We start from the raw sequence: 17,812 nt of genomic DNA on the forward strand, positions 1-17,812 counted from the left end.
AGTCATATACTGCGTTGCACTACAACTACCACATGTCTCTACTGAGCCAGATAGGCCTACTTGTATGTTTGTATTTGTTTTCAAAAATCTTTTATTCAGTTTTATTTTATCTGAGAATATGTAGAAAATAGTTTACTTCCCAGCACAGGTAGGCTAGCATAATATGTATTTATTTATTTTTAATAATAGTATTATTACGCATGTGAGTTTGATGACAGGACTTACTTTACTTGAAATATAATGTGTAAGCAAAAGTAACCAACATTTCAATAAAAATACAAATCTACAAGCCTTGAAGATGTCACTTTATATAGCATGCCTATCATTTATTTAAAAAGGGATACTTTGTTAATTTTCAGTTGGATTTGTGTCTTTGCAGTGACCTTAATATCACGTCAAGTATCTTTATTATCATTGTATAAAACAACAGGGTGCCGTTCGTCTGCATACACTGCGATGACGGAGCTGGTTGAAAATTGGAACTAGTGAAAATACAAACTTACAGCTTCACTTGAAGCTCATTAAACAGATCATATTTGACCTAAATTTGTTGAAATCTTCCAGGACACATGGACCAGCTCCAGTTATTTGGAAACCCTGATAGGGAAAAGATTGTTTACTCTGAACTTTGGTGGAGAGTAAGAAAAAAGTGTTTTTTTAAAACCCAACTAATTTCTGTATTGGTCTTTGTCAACTCTGAGACCATAAAATGTCTCGGCTGTGCTGTGTAAAGTCATAAGAGGAAATAAGTGCAGCAAACAAGCAGGAAGTGCTGACTGTATTGTGTTGATTCTGACAGAATATGGGCTGTTAGTGTTAATAATTAAGTCTTGCTCACAGTAGACTCGCTTTCATCTCTCTGTTCTACTGTGAAGAACATCAAAACCCTTTTCTTTCTCTCCACCCCATTTATCACATGAAAAAACTAAGTATACGGCACATCTTATTCACAAATCTCAACTTCTGAAGACTTAGATGGTTTCTCCACAAAAAAACAAACCCAAGCTTTTGCTGCACTACCTCAACTCTCTAAAACTAAACAATCAGTGTGGGACATATGGGAGTGGGGGGCTGGATAAATAGAGGCTCTAAATCTCTAGGGAAGACATAGCAGAGAAGCCTGTGCGCCATCACAACACAGCATATCCACCCACGCTGCATTCAGGGCTCTCATGAAACACTCAAATCCTTCACCCTGTCTTGAAAAAGCTATTAAGCCTCAGTGGAGTCATTGGAGTCAATAACTATCAAGCACTGATGCTGATTGAAGTCACAGTGGTGGAAATAATAAGTCCCAGTGTTCTCATATTTTTAATTAAGGCTGAATTGAACACAGTAAACTTTTCAGACTATTCCTTCCGCATTAAAGCAGGGAGATAATCTTTGCCCTTACTGTTCAACTTTTCAGTCAAAGCCATGTGCTGAGCTCAGCTACAGCTTAACCACATACTAGTCTGTCTAGCAGCTCAACATCATTGGGTTAATCTATAGCATTCTTAAAGTCCGCATTAAGCAATGACAAAAGGGATTTGAGTTCTCCACACTACAGAAACATTTGTTATTAGCCACACAGCCAAATTTAAATGACTAAAAATATAGCAGAGTATGAAAAAAATAAGGTTTCAAAATCATAAAAACTAAGTAAATTAAGTACTCTTTTCTCTGAAAAGATGGGGGGCGTGTCAACTGGGGGCGCTGAAACCACGGCCACACCGCTCTCTCAACTGTCAGTTATGGTCTGAAAAATCTATGCTTCAATCAGCTGCAGGAAGAGAAACTGACACCTATATTACACTATAGTTATGTAAGTGACACTAAAGCATTTTGACAGTAAGTATGAGCACATAAGCATGTGAAGTGGATCTCATGTTGGGATGGGGTCTTGTTTGTGATGCTAACTTTGTGTTACTGGTAATTCCCATTATACAGTATGTAAGCATTGAGCTAACGACTGTATCCACTTTTGGATTCATAAGGGCTCTGTTTTTCGACTCAGGATCTTGTAAAAATGTACTTCTGGTTCTTTTCCCTCTTGGTAGTACATCCCACCACACAGCAGCTTTTAGGCACTTTACTGTCTTTTGCTAGCAGACAGAACTGACAAGGAGGCACCCTCACGTAATACAAAGTCAGTGGAAAGCCGTGAATTGTTTCCCCTCCCGTGGGGGCGGGGCTTTCTGTCTCTGTGTCTCCAGTGTGTCATCGAGCCATGTTTTCAGGCCCGCCCCAAAAAATCGTAAAACCCCCAAACTGTTCCATGCTCCATCTCCATAATTCATTATAACATGAATTACAATTTTTTCACATATTGACAGCGATCATTTTCCAACATGTATAATGTTTTTTCCTAAATCTCTGAATTTACTTTACACAGACTCTAAATGGGCTGATATCCATTGGTTAGTGTCACTGCCACTGCCTGCTCCACACAGACAATAGCAGTCTTTGTGTGTAATGCCTGGCTAGTGTGTGTGTGTGTGTGTGTGTGTGTGTGTGTGTGTGTGTGTGTGTGTGTGTGTGTGTGTGTGTGTGTGTTTCCTCTGCTTTAACCAGGAATTTCTTTCTATGCAGCTTCTTGGTGCAATGAAGGGATGATGAAAATAAATTTCACAGAGAAATAGTTAAAGTGGCGGAAAAAAACAGCTCAGGGTAAATACGGCTCCCTCTTCTCTCTTTTTTCTGTCTGCAAGATTACCATCATGGTAGCTGAGGAAGAACAATTTCACTAAGGAACTGAGCAATACGATGAGGATGTATCACATAGGACTGGCTAGATAAAACTATTACCTAATTTACTCAAAATAAGAAATGGTACAAACAAGAGATTGCGGGTTACAGTGTGAAAAAACTTCAGAGAATGCAACTACATTTTGAGCCATTTTAGTGCCATTTAAAAAATGTAAAAAAAGTAAATTTGTGGTGATGAGAAACTATGAAAGGTAAGGTGCAACTTGATTTTAAGGAGTCACACTGCCACACAAAACTACTCAAACCAGCTATACAGACATCTGAATATACCCTGAAGCTTCCCTCCCCATTTACTTAAGTCTGTAGCAATTCAGATGTTTTCTTGCAAAGACTTTTAATACATTTCCAAGTGATAACATGAGCCTATAAGCAGCACCAAAAACACATTGAGCCACAGAGGGCCATCTGTTGCAAGCTGACTCTGCTCATGACAATTTTACCTACTCTAGAGTGTTAATATGTCTAATAAAATAATGAACAAATGTACTTATTTTACTATTCACATGTTTTGTGTCCAATATTTCCACATCAACTTATTGTCATTGTTCGACAGATCAATCCTGAAGCTCCTGAAGACAGCAGCTACTGCAGCCAGATATAAAAAAGACCCCTGGACTTCACAAAAATCTTTTGTAAGTAATCTTTTACACTGCCAGCGAGATAAATAGAAACCTTCAGAGACAGCACTGGAGAGAAAATCCTTACTGGGATAATATTTGATACTGGCCCACATTTGTGTATGAAACACTCCCTAGCGAAACCCAATGAGGGCTCTCTTACTATGCCATGACATACTGTACATAAAGCTTACAACTATGTCTGATAGCATTTGCCCAAAGCATGCCCTGAGCCAAAAGGCATCTGTAGTGATACAAGCAAGGAGGTAAGAACAGCTCCATCCAGCAGCTAGTCTGCACCCTAGAGAGCCTAATCATTAACACAACAATACCGCTGTGCTTATAGGAAGCTCCATTTTGTTTCAAGGTCTTCTGTTGTATCTTTTGGCTTCAAAAGAATGCCTTTTCTTATTTGGTATTTTTCAAACAAGGGAAACAAGAGGCATATCATTAATTACACTTCCACAAGTCCCTGCACACAAAAAAACAGAAACAGATCAACAGCTTATTTCTAATACACTTGTGTGTCTGTTTTCAGAGGGACAGTGAGAGATTACTGAATGTAAAGGGAAAGAAAAAGATAAGAAACAGAAAAAGCGTTAAACTAAGACAGCTACATGAAGAGAAAATGTTCAAGCAGATAATAGAGATAAGGAGGCACAGAAACAAAGCGACAGGCAGGCAGGCAGCTGTAGATTAAGCGCCATTCTGACCACATATGCTCACATGCTCAAACCACAACACCTCTCCTCTTTTTTTGGTACATGTTGAGCTACAACCAGCCTGGGGGCTGGTGCAATTGCATTCTGTGCCTGTGCAGTCAAGAATAATTCAGACTGAATGAATGAATTGAGGTGTGAAGTCGTCGTGATAGAGCGGAGACTTCACACCTCCAATTCACCCGTTTCGGAATGGGTTCATTAAAGAAATTCAACACAACGGCTCACCAATATGGACTGAGAAGAGCAGAGATTAATATTAAGTGATAAACATTAAGCTAGCTGCCATATTTGTATCCACTCACCTGGGTTGTGAGTTCTCCTCGTACATGCGTTCCTTGCCCTCCTTAAACAAGCTGATGGTCTGTTTGGTCTTCTTGGTTAGATTCTCCATGAATACCCGGAAGTACTCGTTGTCCCCAAGAGTCTCCATTTTGCCCTCATAGCGGGACAAGATGGTGCGCAGGTGTTGGTAGGTGTCTGGCAGCAGGTCCAGGATGTAAGGGGGGCTGTTCTTCAGAGCCAATTTGGGGTTTTGGCACAGACGCACCACCTGCAGAGAGGGAGGATGTGAGGGGGAAGACAAGATACAGTTAGAGATAAGAAGTGGGTTCAAGAAGTAAGGTAGGCGAGAAAAAAGTATGACAGAAGAGTTAGAAAGAGGGTGATGAGAGAGGTTAAAAGAGAGTGGAAGAAGTGAGAGAAAGTGAAAGCAAATAAGATAATTGTCTAAACCACCAGTGTGCATTTTCATCCTGTACATTAGTAAGACATTATTTATATCAAATACACAGAGTCTTTTGTGTATAAGAGCACTTATCTTTAGTGCAGATTATTGTCAGTGAGCCCAGATAAAAGACTGGAAAATGCCAACAAGTCAAAGACTGACTGAAAGGCCCTTAAAAGCCCAGTCAGAGTCAAGGTGGAGCTTTCAGACTCAAGTCTTCACATTATATGATGGAATGCAATGAGTTTCATGGATCAAATCCCTTTTGGCATGATCATAGGTTATATCACCACTGTCCAACATACTACTTCCTCTTGTATCTACACAAAAACAGGTGGAGCAGGACAAGTGCATATCTGCATCAGTTTCTGTTATCATTGAAGCTAATTATCTCCATTTATTTTTCATTTCCCATACAGATGCTTGCACCTTATTATGGGACGACCGTCTGATTCTCCTTTTCTTCAGCATGTTAAGAGAAGCTGTTGATACGTTTACACTTCCTCAAGAACATAAATTATCTCTACTCAAACTTTGCGCATGATTGCCTTGCCAAGTTGAACAGCTGACACTTCAAGTTTCAGATATAAGCAATGCATCACAAAATAAAAACTTTTCAAGTATGAAAGGCTAAAAAACAAAAAAAATTCTGGTTTTAGGGACACAAAGTCAAACAGCATAACTGAAATCAGTCATTGACACAACCGGGGTGGATTGTGTAATGAGTGAGCGGAGAGATCATCTTCTGTCAGACAGCTTTATAAAACATGGAAATGTAGACCTTCGTTTTCGATTGGCCAGTCTATGTGCTCATTCACCACACTGCATGAATACATGTTACATCCTTGGTAATGTTCAACCTTTCCTCACATATCTCACTGTACTGCTGCACTGCGTCTGATTCACTTCGTTGACCATTACAAAAGACACTGGCGGGCAGCCTAGAACACTCTGCTCTGTATAGCTGCTGTCATATCTAACACTGCATTTAATTCTAACTTACTTGCATGAAGCACAAAACTATACTTTCATTCAAAAAGTCCTGGTCTCATGTCCTGATTTGAACATGCTACGATACAGTGCTAGGCTGTCAGCTCCGACGGTGACCGAACAATTGCATGTCAACAACAGGACATGGCTCATTCTTTTGTGGACCATGCCAAATCAATGTCTACTAATAATGTGTGAGAGTTAGAAAGAGATATGGCAGGAATTGCATTTCAGTTTGTATTTATTTGCCCATTCTTTTTAGAAGCCTTCGGTTTGTCATTAGAGGAAAACAGGACTTAAAAAAAAACTTAGCAGGAGATCTTAGAATCAATCCCCTTAAAATGTACATAGGCTGGAACCACATATATTTATCAATTATCAATAATCAAAAGCAAAACAACTTTTATTTTATGCATTAATAAACAAAAGTATTAATTAATATTAACATATTGACAGTTTCGATTTTATGTATTTCTATGCCTCAACCCCTCTGACAAAAACACAGCTACTTGTTTAATCCCTAGGTATTGCATGGTAATGGATTTTCTGCATTTAATTTACATATGTATCTATTTGATACCAATAATCAGTACTTCTAAATCTCTTCTTGACCAGTCATGGATATTTATGGTCATTATTATCGTTTAAAGTCTCCACACCTTAGGTGTCTGACATCTCATGAATCCACAGCCCAAATGACTCTTGCATCATATACTGGGAGTGTAACATATTAGGAATATCTGATTCCAGTTTGAAAGTGGTTGGTTCATCATCACTGTATCAAATGCCACTCAAAAAGAATGAGGTCACACTTGACCAGTAGGATATTTTAAGCAGTACTGAAAATGTTTTTAGCACAAGGGCCTTCATTGGTGTCTGAACATTAAAGGACTCCTTCCTCTATCAGATGAATAACATCACGTCCGTATAACTAACTTAACTCTTACAGATTTACAGATAAGAAGGACATCAAGGATCTTCAGAATGCATAAAGCATTGTTGGGTTGGATAACACAAGATCTAATTTGGATGTTTTAAGCACCAGGATATGAGACTACAACAATAGACTTTATTAGGGGATTATCCATATTAGATTCAGCATTAGACTGACAAGATAAAACTTGCAAAGCCCTGATGATTTTTTCTATTTAAATCATTTCAATTACCAAATTGAGATGCAACTAAAGGAGAAATAAGAGCTTAAAGGGACCTTATTATCTACTGAACAGTATTAACACACTGTAACGACAGTGCATAGAGAGGCCATCACCCTCCTCTTCCTGTGGCCACCATGGGACCTTATTTCGGAAAAAATAGGTACGATAGTGAAAGGGAAGGGACAGATTTTTAGAAGTACAACACAGTGATACATACATAATTAGAAAGACTACAAGAAAGACTCAGCACAACATCGCGTGAGTGATGTCTCACTGAAGCTATGATGCCTATGTGTTTCGTACCGGGATGTAACATTCCTCACCCGAACAACGGGTCTTGCTCGTTCTTTTTCTTCCCGAGTGAGCTGAGCAAGCATGTGATGTATGTTGTGCAAGATGAGAAATGTAGTTCACCCAGCGGTCTCACGCAAAACTAAGTGCCACTACGACAAACTGAATTTCATGACCTGCAAAATTAACTTTTAAATCGACAAACATATGTTTAAATTCAAGGCTCAATTCAAACGGGATCCAAAACGATTTGTCTCTCACCATTCACTAATGTACATATTTCTTTCGGAAATAAGGTTCCATAGGGGACTGCAGAAGAGGGGGGACTTTGTCGCTATACATTGTTTTTGTATCCTTCTCCAGACACACAAACGCAAAAGGTCTATGCTGGTTATGTTTGAGACCAGATAACACTGTTACCAAGGTTACAACACTAACATTATCATCTACCACTTGTACTCTTAATCAGACAAACACATGTGCATGCACGCACATGTACAAGGCCACAACAAGCAATACTGTTGTACGACAATGTCAATCAAGGCTGTCTTGGAGTAAAATGTTGGCTGCCTCCAAGCTAAACAGCATTCCTCCAATTAGTTTCTGTCTGTTTCAGTCTCTCCTGTGTGGCTCTACACCTGGCATAATCTGAGAAAACAAACTCTTTGTTAATTCCCCCAAAATTTGATGCACAATAATGCTTTTACAAGCAAGTCTAATTTAACCAATATTTTAGACACATCAATGACTGTAGTCTTACTACACTTGACTGCTAAAACACGAAATTAAACCGTAAGTCTCATTATGTTAACTGCAAGAGGCAATCGTAAAACATAAGCTAAACTGATACTTTCAATCATACACCTCCATGTTGACAGGGACATACTGTGACAATAAGACTACTGGGGATTTCAGACAAGATTTTTAAGAAAATGTTAGCAATGTTGATATGATGATTAACAGGTAAAGCTGTTGTTAATTTCACCCAGCTATAACAGTAAGACAAGCTTAGAAGTGTGTCACTGAGGTTTACTCTGGCACAAAATTGATATCATGATATCTATATTATCTTTGAGTAGCATATGACCTGAAATTCACTGGTGGTTATGTCAGGTTAAATAAGCTAAAGTTGACAATTTTTTCGTGTACGACTTCAGGTTTTGATTAATGAATAGCTAATTTGCCAGAAGCATGTAGCAATGCCACAACAGAGAAAGTAATTACAACACCTAATGGTTAAACTTTTGAGGCTTTAAAGTTTCATTTTAAGCAGGTAGCTAAACTAACAACAAACTTTTGATCAGGGCATCACAAAATAAGTGTTCAACTCAAAATCTTAAACACAAGGATTGGATAATTAAGGTTTGTTGTGCTGAACACCTTGAGAATAGATCATGCAGGAAACTTTGAGGACGAAAATTGTCCTTGTGCTTTTGATAAAGTTTAACTTAGTCCTGTGCGGGGGGTGTCTTCAGAGACCAACAGCATTATTTTTGTACAGGTGTTGTTATACAGTATATGCTGGGCTGTGGTTTTCCTTTAAACTGAGCTGAAGAATATTTCTGCTGCTATTTTAAATAATCTTGTGGTCTAAAAGATACTTGTGGTCTTACAGTCTTTTCAAAAGGTAAGATATTATTTTTTTTACACCATGAAGGTGCTGCCCTTCAACTCTTTTGCTGGGTCATATGTCATATGGTAAATTATTCTCATACTGTAAACTGCAAACGCTAACCTGATTGTGCAGGTTGTTCAAGTAGTGTAAGGTCAGCTGTTCAGTCATCTTGTCTGGATTACAAAAACTGAGTGTGTTGAACATACTGAGAATAAAAATAAAAGAAAGACTGACGCTGCAGCGTTTTCTTATTTGTGTTAGGTACCGTATCTTTTCAAATGTGGATAACAATCCAGCCATACAACTTACCACAGTGGAGCAAAATAAAATGGAATGTGGTTTCTTAATAATAGCTTTGTAAAAAGGACTTGGTCTCTTAACATCACAGATCTAAACTAAGGCCTCAAAGAGGAAGAGGAGACACAAAAGAGTGTCTTGTCTTCCTATTCACTCTTATATTGCTGTGTGAATCTCACAGGAAACTGAGGGTCAAACTGCTACAGACTACTTTTTCCGAGAAGTGAAGATGTGAAATGAATATCCCCTGTGAACGAGCACAATCAGCCTAGTTAAATGGACACATTTATTTTCCTTTTTTTTCAGTGCTTTGTTGCAGTTTCCAAGGTACTGACACACAGCTGACTGCAGACATTTCAGCAACAATGTACAGCAGAACTGTTGCTGTGCTCCCTGTAATTCCACTTCACTGACATAAATCCGCTTAATTCAATTCTTGTGCGGCATGTCTTTACGCCCACTCTTCTTTCTTTAGTTAATGCTCCTGTTAACGATAGACCATGGCATTCAAACGTGGTCAAACAAGCTAAGTTGTACCACGGTATGACAACTATGCTAGTTTCCAACGAGTGTTAAAGAAACCCTTGTTCTGTCCGCAAGCTAACGCTGATGTTAGGCAGCTTTAAAAGTCTTTGTCTTTTTACTCTGGTGGTGGGAGGGAGTCTGGTACACAAACGGTACAAAATAATACAATTTAGGTTAGCGTATTAGCTCACGTTAGCTATCATGTCTACTCCCAACTGACTAGCCAACTTAACGTTTGCAAAGGCAGACCCGCAGCGGGCGAAGATTAGCTAGCTTATCGCTAGTTAGCTGCGGTTAGCCAACTAGCATCCCTGGGCATCGAACACGTTAGTGAACGTTAACGGCTACCATACCAACGGCTAGTTACTGTTGACCGTTAATGTACGAACCTTGTCCATCAGTTTCCAGCATTTCTCCACCGTCTTTTTGTCCACGGCCCCGGGCTGATGATGGGAGTGGAGGTGGTGATGGTGTGGCTGGAAGGCATCCTTCATCATCCCGATGAGTCCCCCGCCTTTCTTCAGGTTCCCTGCCATGTTCGGTGACTCGGTTAGGGTCGGCCAGAGCGGCAGACAGACAGGCGAGGCAGCCTAGGGGGCAGGGGTCAGGGGGGGACCGAACCGCCGCCTGGAGTTAGCTGGACCGGGCGATGGTGATCCGGCACCCCCCGACGAGGACAGCGCCCGAGTGGCGAATCCGTGCCAGGGTCCGACAGGGGGTATAGGGAGGGAGGGATGACTATCGGATAAAGGCTCCCATCAGTAAACCTAGCATCAGATAAATGATGGCTAAAACAAGCACCTCGGTCACTCACACCCTGTGCAAGTCGCCCTGTGCTGCAGCTAGCGTCGCTGCTCTCTCTCTCTCTGCAGGGACCCACGCAGGCTAATTAGCAGACCTGTTTCTGCTCGCCCTCAGCTGGAGGACAATGGCACAGTCTCTCTGCCCAGAAGCCGTGTGGACTGGAGTGTTTCCTCTCCTCTCTTGGCAACCCACTATGTCGTTCCCCTTTTTCTTTTTGTCAGCAGCAGCCCTTTTTCGCCTGTGCTGTGTCTTGACGGGAAGTTCAGCGGCTGTGTGACAGAGTCAGCCCTCCTCTGCGGGCTGACGACAGAGAGCACTCACCGATGACTAATAAGGAGAGGAAGTTGCACTCAAACTGCGAACGCTTCATGGACGCTTCACTGGAACAGGGGTGGATAAAAAAAATGTGGGAAATTAAACATTTCCCTGTGTTTTTGGTTTGTTTCTCCCCGTGACGTGTATGTGCGGCCCTTTCCTTTTCCGTTCGCCCCCCTCGAAATCCAAACTCCACGCCTTCCCTGTGCGCGTTCACAAATCATGAATGTAGTCGGGGGCGCGCCTCTGCCTGTACAGCATTCATAAAACGTTAAACAGATGCTGGACGCAGCCCTGAATTCCTACCCAACGCGAGTCTTGGTCACCCCTGACAACAAAGGACGCTTTGACATGTCTCACTAAAAGTAAGGATCCAATTACACGGCCTGTGTGCATGAGCTCAAAAGACAACGGTGCCCCAGTCAAGTTGTGATTGGTTGCTATTGAAGTCAATCAAGTATAAATCAAGCTGGACAGCTATAGTGCCATGGCAACTCACACAGCAACCAGCTATAAAGACTCATCCCTGTCTTCAGTCAGTGTAGAGTTTGTGTTTGTTCCATAAGGTGCTCAAAGGGCTGAACAGGCAGCCTCACAGCGAGCAAACATGCCTCCGAAGAAAAAAACAAAAAAAGGCACAAAGAAGAATCCAGAAAAAAGTAACTTTGCTCATGAGATGATTCAAATTTTTTGCCCCTGCTTTTTTGGGCAACTATTATTGTCTTTTTGCAGGTGAAAGTGACTTGGAGGCAAAGTATAGGCGTAGTGTTCTGGATGTAGCCATCCTACAGGATCACATTGGTGAGTGCAGTACTTTTATGTAATGTAAGCTATCTTTAGGTCAAACTACCCACATACTAGTCACAGATCTTTGATGTACTGAACATTACATCCTGGGGCAAACTGATGGAGACTTATAATAACACTAGTATTAAAGTTTTAAGAGCACAAATCCAGACTGTATTATGTCTTGAACACTGGTCTAAATTCTGATGTGCTGTGTGACTACCATTATCTATGAATTTGTTGATTTATTTTGTCAATTGATGAATTATTTAGTTTATTTAATGTCAGAAAATGCCCTTCACAATTTATCTGAGCCCCATCAAATTACAAATATATTAAATTTACAATAGCAATAAGCTGGAACCCATCAAACTGATACATTCTCAGCTGATCGGCTAATTGACTAATCGCCATGTTCACTTTCCTAGACTGTCTGTCAGCAGTATGTGCTGTGAAATCATTTTCCATCAACATTACCAAATACAAGTACATTTACTCAGTTTAGTGATCGGCCTACATACCAGACAACTGAGAATCAAGTATGTAGAAGTACTTAATTCAAGTACACAAGACAATATGTTATTTTCTGAACTCAGTTCATATGATGGTGTACTGTTACTTACTTTTAAGATTAGGATTTTACACTGTAGCTAGCAGTGGTGATAAGTGCAATAACTAATGATAATAATGATAACGACTCAGTTCCATTCCTATGCTTATTTATAGTGGTCGACTGATATGGGTTTTTCAATGGCCGAGGCTGATACCGAAGAGCAGGGCAGCCGATAACTCTTATATAAGGCCAATATCATGTTTATATATCATGTATATAATTATTTAATAATGATAATAATAATGTATAAAAAATGCAGCACAAAATTGCTGAACTTAAACTAACATTTTTTTCACACTGCTTGTCTGTATTGTCTGCATTGTCTCAGTTACGTCTGTAGGGTATTTAATCGCAGCATCATTTTGAAAATGCAAAGGAAAAAATGTGAAGTTATCTGAATATGTCACTCTTCAGCGGAAGCTAGAATGCCATCTTGAAGTATAATCAGATACTTGAGCGTGTTTCACTAATAAGGCTTTAGTTGACATGAGTAAAATATTGACAACAGGACTGTAATTGGTTTATTTAAAAAAAAATGTTTTAATGTTTACAAAGGGTCATTGCCTTCTGCATAAGAAAAAAATACTACAAGTGTGTTCTGTACATTCATGCATGCATGTGTTTATGTGATTATCACAGCCTTACAGTGTGAGTCTGTATTAAAGGCCCAGTCTGATAGAATTCACCTGAGGAGACGCATGAGAGACACGGAGCAGAAGCTGCAGCACGAGAGACAAGACCACAGGGACGTCAACTCTGGTACGCTACAGACGGGGCATGAATCAACAATTAGCCTTTCTTTTAATAACCTGAGATAAAGCATGGAGCCCTCTGGGAGGGAGGACAAGGGGGGTGTTTGCCAAGGTTAGGGTAATTCTTGAGGAACAAAAAGTCTAATTAGCTGGGTGCCTAAGCTGCTTGCTGCACAAGCCTTACAAAGTGAATAAGCAATGAAAGCCAAGTCTGACATCTTTCACACAAATGTAAATCTAGACCTCAGTCGCCAGTACAAAACCATGCAGACAGAGCTGACCAACAAGGCCAAGACAATGGAGAAGGAGGTTTGCCAGCTGAAGGAAGAACTCGGTATGAATGCATACAATTTTAACATCTGTACTTGATGAATAAAGACAAATTAAAAATGATAGCCATGGTATGCCTGTGTGTATTTGTCTGCCTAGTGCTGTGTCAGGAGGAGCTGAGGAAAGAGAAAAGAGAGCGTGAGCAGGTGGAAAGGGAGAAGGACACCATCATAGCTGACCTCCAACACAAGCTGGACAACATGGAAACAGACTATGAGAATATTCTGCATGTGAGTTGCAACACAAGCTAAGAAGGCAGCCACTAAAAGGCCTCCAGACACCTTTGAGGCCCCATGCATGCACTGTAAACCTGCATGTACAGGTATGTGGCGTTCAGGATGAACGTCCTGCACCCTATGGAGCTGTCCCTGTTAAGGGGCAGCATTGTCCCCATTCCCACTGCTCTTCAGTTACTAACTTAATGTAGTTTGGTATTATTTTGTGTTTGCTCTATTGCCGAGCAGATGACTTGGTCAAATATGGTGGACCAGTCTGACCAGTTTTATTGTCTGGCTTAAAGTTGTCACATGGCATTATAGAATTTTTATATGATTGTAGCAACTTTCAAATGATTGTAATGACAAGACTTTTTGTTTGTAGAATGGGACAATCCCCATTCCCACTGCTCTTCAGGTACTAACTTAATGTAGTTTGGTATTATTTTGTGTTTTCTCTATTGCCGAGCAGATGACTTGGTCAAATATGGTGGACCAGTCTGACCAGTTTTATGGTCTGGCTTAAAGTTGTCACATGGCATTATAGAATTTTTATATGATTGTAGCAACTTTCAAATGATTGTAATGACAAGACTTTTTGTTTGTAGAATGGGACAATCCAGACGAAAGTAGTTATTGTCTTTTTTGTCTTTTTTTTCTATATGTATATACATATATATCGGGGCGAAGGCGAAGCCTGTGCCAAACAAAAAGAAAACGTATGTAACTGGCATAATGAATGCAGGAGCAGCGCTGTACTCAGATTTCCTGATGCTCCACTACTCATGTGAAGGAAACTATGTTTTTTAGTGTACTTAGTGTCATAGTTTTTTCAGTAAAACTATAGGTTAACAAAACATTAATATCACCCCAATCACCATAGCAATAACAGACAGCACTCTGCAGGAAACAGCTTTACAAATGCCCCAGAAAGTCCAGCATTTACCCACCTGTCAAAAGCTGGTCTTTGGACACCTAAGCAACAGTGAACATGAAATGTGTCAGTAAACCAATAGTTTGTTTACTCTTTCTGGTGTTACAGAACATCACTTTGCAGGTTAACCTGGATGCACAAAACGTTTTTATTTAACTGAGAATGCAGTAAACTGAAAAGGGATATGATCCAAAATGAAGCACAGAAGGGTCTCATACGGTTTAAGGGTCATATTTCCTTACTGGACTTTGTTAGAGAGCCGTTTCAAGCAGCACACCAAGTGCTCAAGTTTACAATATCCACAATTATGTCGTACATATTATGCTAAACTACAAGTACAGTATTACTGCAAATAGGAACAATAGGACTCAGGTTGTGAAACAGAAGAATCTTCTATTAAGACATAATGGATGAGTAATGGGATCAGTATTGACCTTTATAGGTATAGCCCAACAGTAGATATCAATTTTCCGTACGCAGATCTTCAAAGATAAGTGGTCAAGCCTGGAGCCCTGTTAGAGGGCTCAGCCTGTGATTATACAGTATAATTAGGATTTTAATATGCAATTATCATTATTTCTCTCCTTCCCCTCTATGACACAGAATCTAATTATGCCTCATCTCCATCAGCTCTGCTCCTAATACTCATCAGAGTTAAAGGTGGTTTAGATGGGAAGGATATCAAGTTAGACAACTGGATGATTTAAGATGAACATTTTCAGCTTGCATCTAATTTTTTACTATATCTTTCTGCAGGAGACTCTAGACGGCCTGACTTCCCAGCTGTCTGTGGCTCGACAGGGTTGGGAGGACAAGAGCACAACCCTTAATCAAAATTACAAGGAGCTGCTCTCTGAATTTGGCCTGAATGCACTGCACATCTAGAAGACAAAAGAAAGCAGCATGCTCTTCCCAGTGAGACACATCTGTTTAACGCTGTATCTACAGCTCAGTTCTATTTGATCAGACTGATGCATCTGTTTGGTTCAATTGAAAGTGACATCCAAGGCAGCATCAATTTGCCATTCACAATTTAGTATGCCTGACACATTGAGGGATGTTCTTATTAAATAATATTTTGCCATCAGAGTACAAAATAGACTGATTTATCTATGCATGTATTCAGTAGCTCACCCTGTAGTGTCTGTAATGTTGTGTAATGCCCACTAGATGTAGCAAATGGCTCTTTATGGACGGGGAGATGGTGGCCAGAATATCTTGGATACCCACATGTTTTTAGAGTAATTTATATGTGTAAATGCAGCAGGCATGTGCGTAAGCAAAGGTGGCGATGTTGGTGAAATGTTCTCACGCTGTGTTGTATGCTAAGGCAGCGGATGAGAGGCAAAATATGGTAACAGGCAAGAGAGTGTATGGTGAAACATGCCACATGAACCACAGACATAAGATACCTCACCTACACTGCTAAACTGTGGTACGAGACTGCAGTGTTTTCATTTAAACCACAAAACAAAAATAATGAGAAAGGAAAATAGGCAATAATGAGAAAAAGCAAAATAATTAATGATGCAATAAATATGACTTTTCTGCCCTGCATCAATAAAACCTGCTTCTACCATGGGGAGCCACATGAACAGATTTTACTTCCAAGGCTGTCATTTGAGCATCTTTTGTATGGTCCGCTGTGTTTTTTTTAGCTTCTCATCTGTGAGGTAATGATTCATTTACTCGGGGATGAAGATAATTCTGTGCTGCTCTAACGACTAATTAATGCAGGAACACAAGAGTCCTTTATCTGAAAACCAATATTTTCTCCTCAAACCACAAGGAGTTGTTATTTAGAGGGTATGTTTCTGTTTATTTAGGGTTTAATGGGGTTAACTGCAAATATATTTTAATCCAGTGCTTTCCAACCTAGGGGTTGGTCCCCCTCCAAAGGGTTACAAGATAAATCTAAGGGGTCATGACGTGATGAAACAAGTCCTGCTACTCAATTTTTTCTTTTTTCTTTTGTACTTTTCTGTAATCTCAAGAGCCTATGTGAAGTTTAATGTGGTAGGCTCAATATGTTTCCATCTTGGCAGTGCCTGACTCTGTCTACTCAATTCAAAAATGAGGTGGAGTGTGGATGGGAGTCTATAGGGACCGATTCACTTTTGGAGCCAGCCTCAAGTGGCCATTCGAGGAACTGCATTTTTGGCACTTCTGCATTGGTTTCATTTATCAGGCCCCGGGGTTGCTACTTGTGCCATAACTGCTCTTTTGTTAAGTCAAGCTTAACAAAACAAGGTCACAAGCCAAAAAGGACGGTTTTAAGCTTTAACAATCCATTTTAAATGCTTACGATATTTTTAATGTTAAATATGAATCTTACTTAAGCCCAATACTTGAGTAAAAAAAAGCACTTAATTACTTTCAATCCATGGTAGTAGTTTATAGGAGAATATACCTAGGTGTAAATGCTGTTTTTTAATTATTTTATTTTTTTATAGATTTAACAGTCAATCATTGATCATGCCCACCATTGACAACACATGTCCATGGTGATCAATGAACTGCGTCTAATTTGAAGCATGCTAATGTTTCTCTGCTGTCACCGATGAATTTGCTCAGACACAGATGGTGCTGGAGGTGAGTCATTATGGAAAGTACAAACCGGATTCCAAAAAAGTTGGGACACTATACAAATCGTGAATAAAAACTGAATGCAATGATGTGGAGGTGCCAACTTCTAATATTTTATTCAGAATAGAACATAAATCACTGAACAAAAGTTTAAACTGAGAAAATTTATCATTTTAAAGGAAAAATATGTTGATTCAAAATTTCATGGTGTCAACAAATCCCAAAAAAGTTGGGACAAGGCCATTTTCACCACTGTGTGGCATCTCCCCTTCTTCTTACAACACTCAACAGACGTCTGGGGACTGAGGAGACCAGTTTCTCAAGTTTAGAAATAGGAATGCTCTCCCATTCTTGTCTAATACAGGCCTCTAACTGATCAATCGTCTTGGGCCTCCTTTGTCGCACCTTCCTCTTTATGATGCGCCAAATGTTCTCTATAGGTGAAAGATCTGGACTGCAGACTGGCCATTTCAGTACCCGGATCCTTCTCCTACGCAGCCATGATGTTGTGATTGATGCAGAATGTGGTCTGGCATTATCTTGTTGAAAAATGCAGGGTCTTCCCTGAAAGAGATTACGTCTGGATGGGAGCATATGTTGTTCTAGAACCTGAATATATTTTTCTGCATTGATGGTGCCTTTCCAGACATGCAAGCTGCCCATGCCACACGCACTCATGCAACCCCATACCATCAGAGATGCAGGCTTCTGAACTGAGCGTTGATAACAACTTGGGTTGTCCTTGTCCTCTTTGGTCCGGATGACATGGCGTCCCACATTTCCAAAAAGAA

At 40.1% G+C, this 17,812-nt stretch overlaps 2 protein-coding genes across 2 annotated transcripts in view; one reads left to right on the plus strand and one right to left on the minus strand.

Moving 5' to 3' along the window:
* cbl (Cbl proto-oncogene, E3 ubiquitin protein ligase) overlaps nt 1-10,966 on the minus strand; it is a 35,881-nt gene extending 24,915 nt beyond the window's left edge. Inside the window, exons 1-2 of the mRNA XM_083914052.1 lie at nt 10,076-10,966; nt 4,390-4,637 (exon numbers count right to left, since the gene is read on the minus strand). Of these exons, the coding sequence (XP_083770178.1) occupies nt 4,390-4,637; nt 10,076-10,222 (395 nt within the window). The 5' untranslated portion in view covers nt 10,223-10,966. The remainder of the gene's footprint in view (nt 1-4,389; nt 4,638-10,075) is intronic.
* A 446-nt stretch (nt 10,967-11,412) lies between these two features.
* On the plus strand, nt 11,413-15,320 carry drc12 (dynein regulatory complex subunit 12 homolog; the record flags this gene model as incomplete). Its single annotated transcript, XM_083913586.1, has 6 exons — nt 11,413-11,464; nt 11,538-11,606; nt 12,844-12,963; nt 13,198-13,290; nt 13,386-13,516; nt 15,192-15,320. The coding sequence occupies 6 exons, from the start codon at nt 11,413-11,415 to the stop codon at nt 15,318-15,320; spliced, it is 594 nt and encodes a 197-aa protein (XP_083769712.1).
* Nucleotides 15,321-17,812: the final 2,492 nt, after the last annotated feature.

The sequence above is a fragment of the Echiichthys vipera genome (genome assembly GCF_963691815.1).
Source record: "Echiichthys vipera genome assembly, chromosome: 5".
Lineage (NCBI taxonomy): Eukaryota > Metazoa > Chordata > Actinopteri > Perciformes > Trachinidae > Echiichthys > Echiichthys vipera.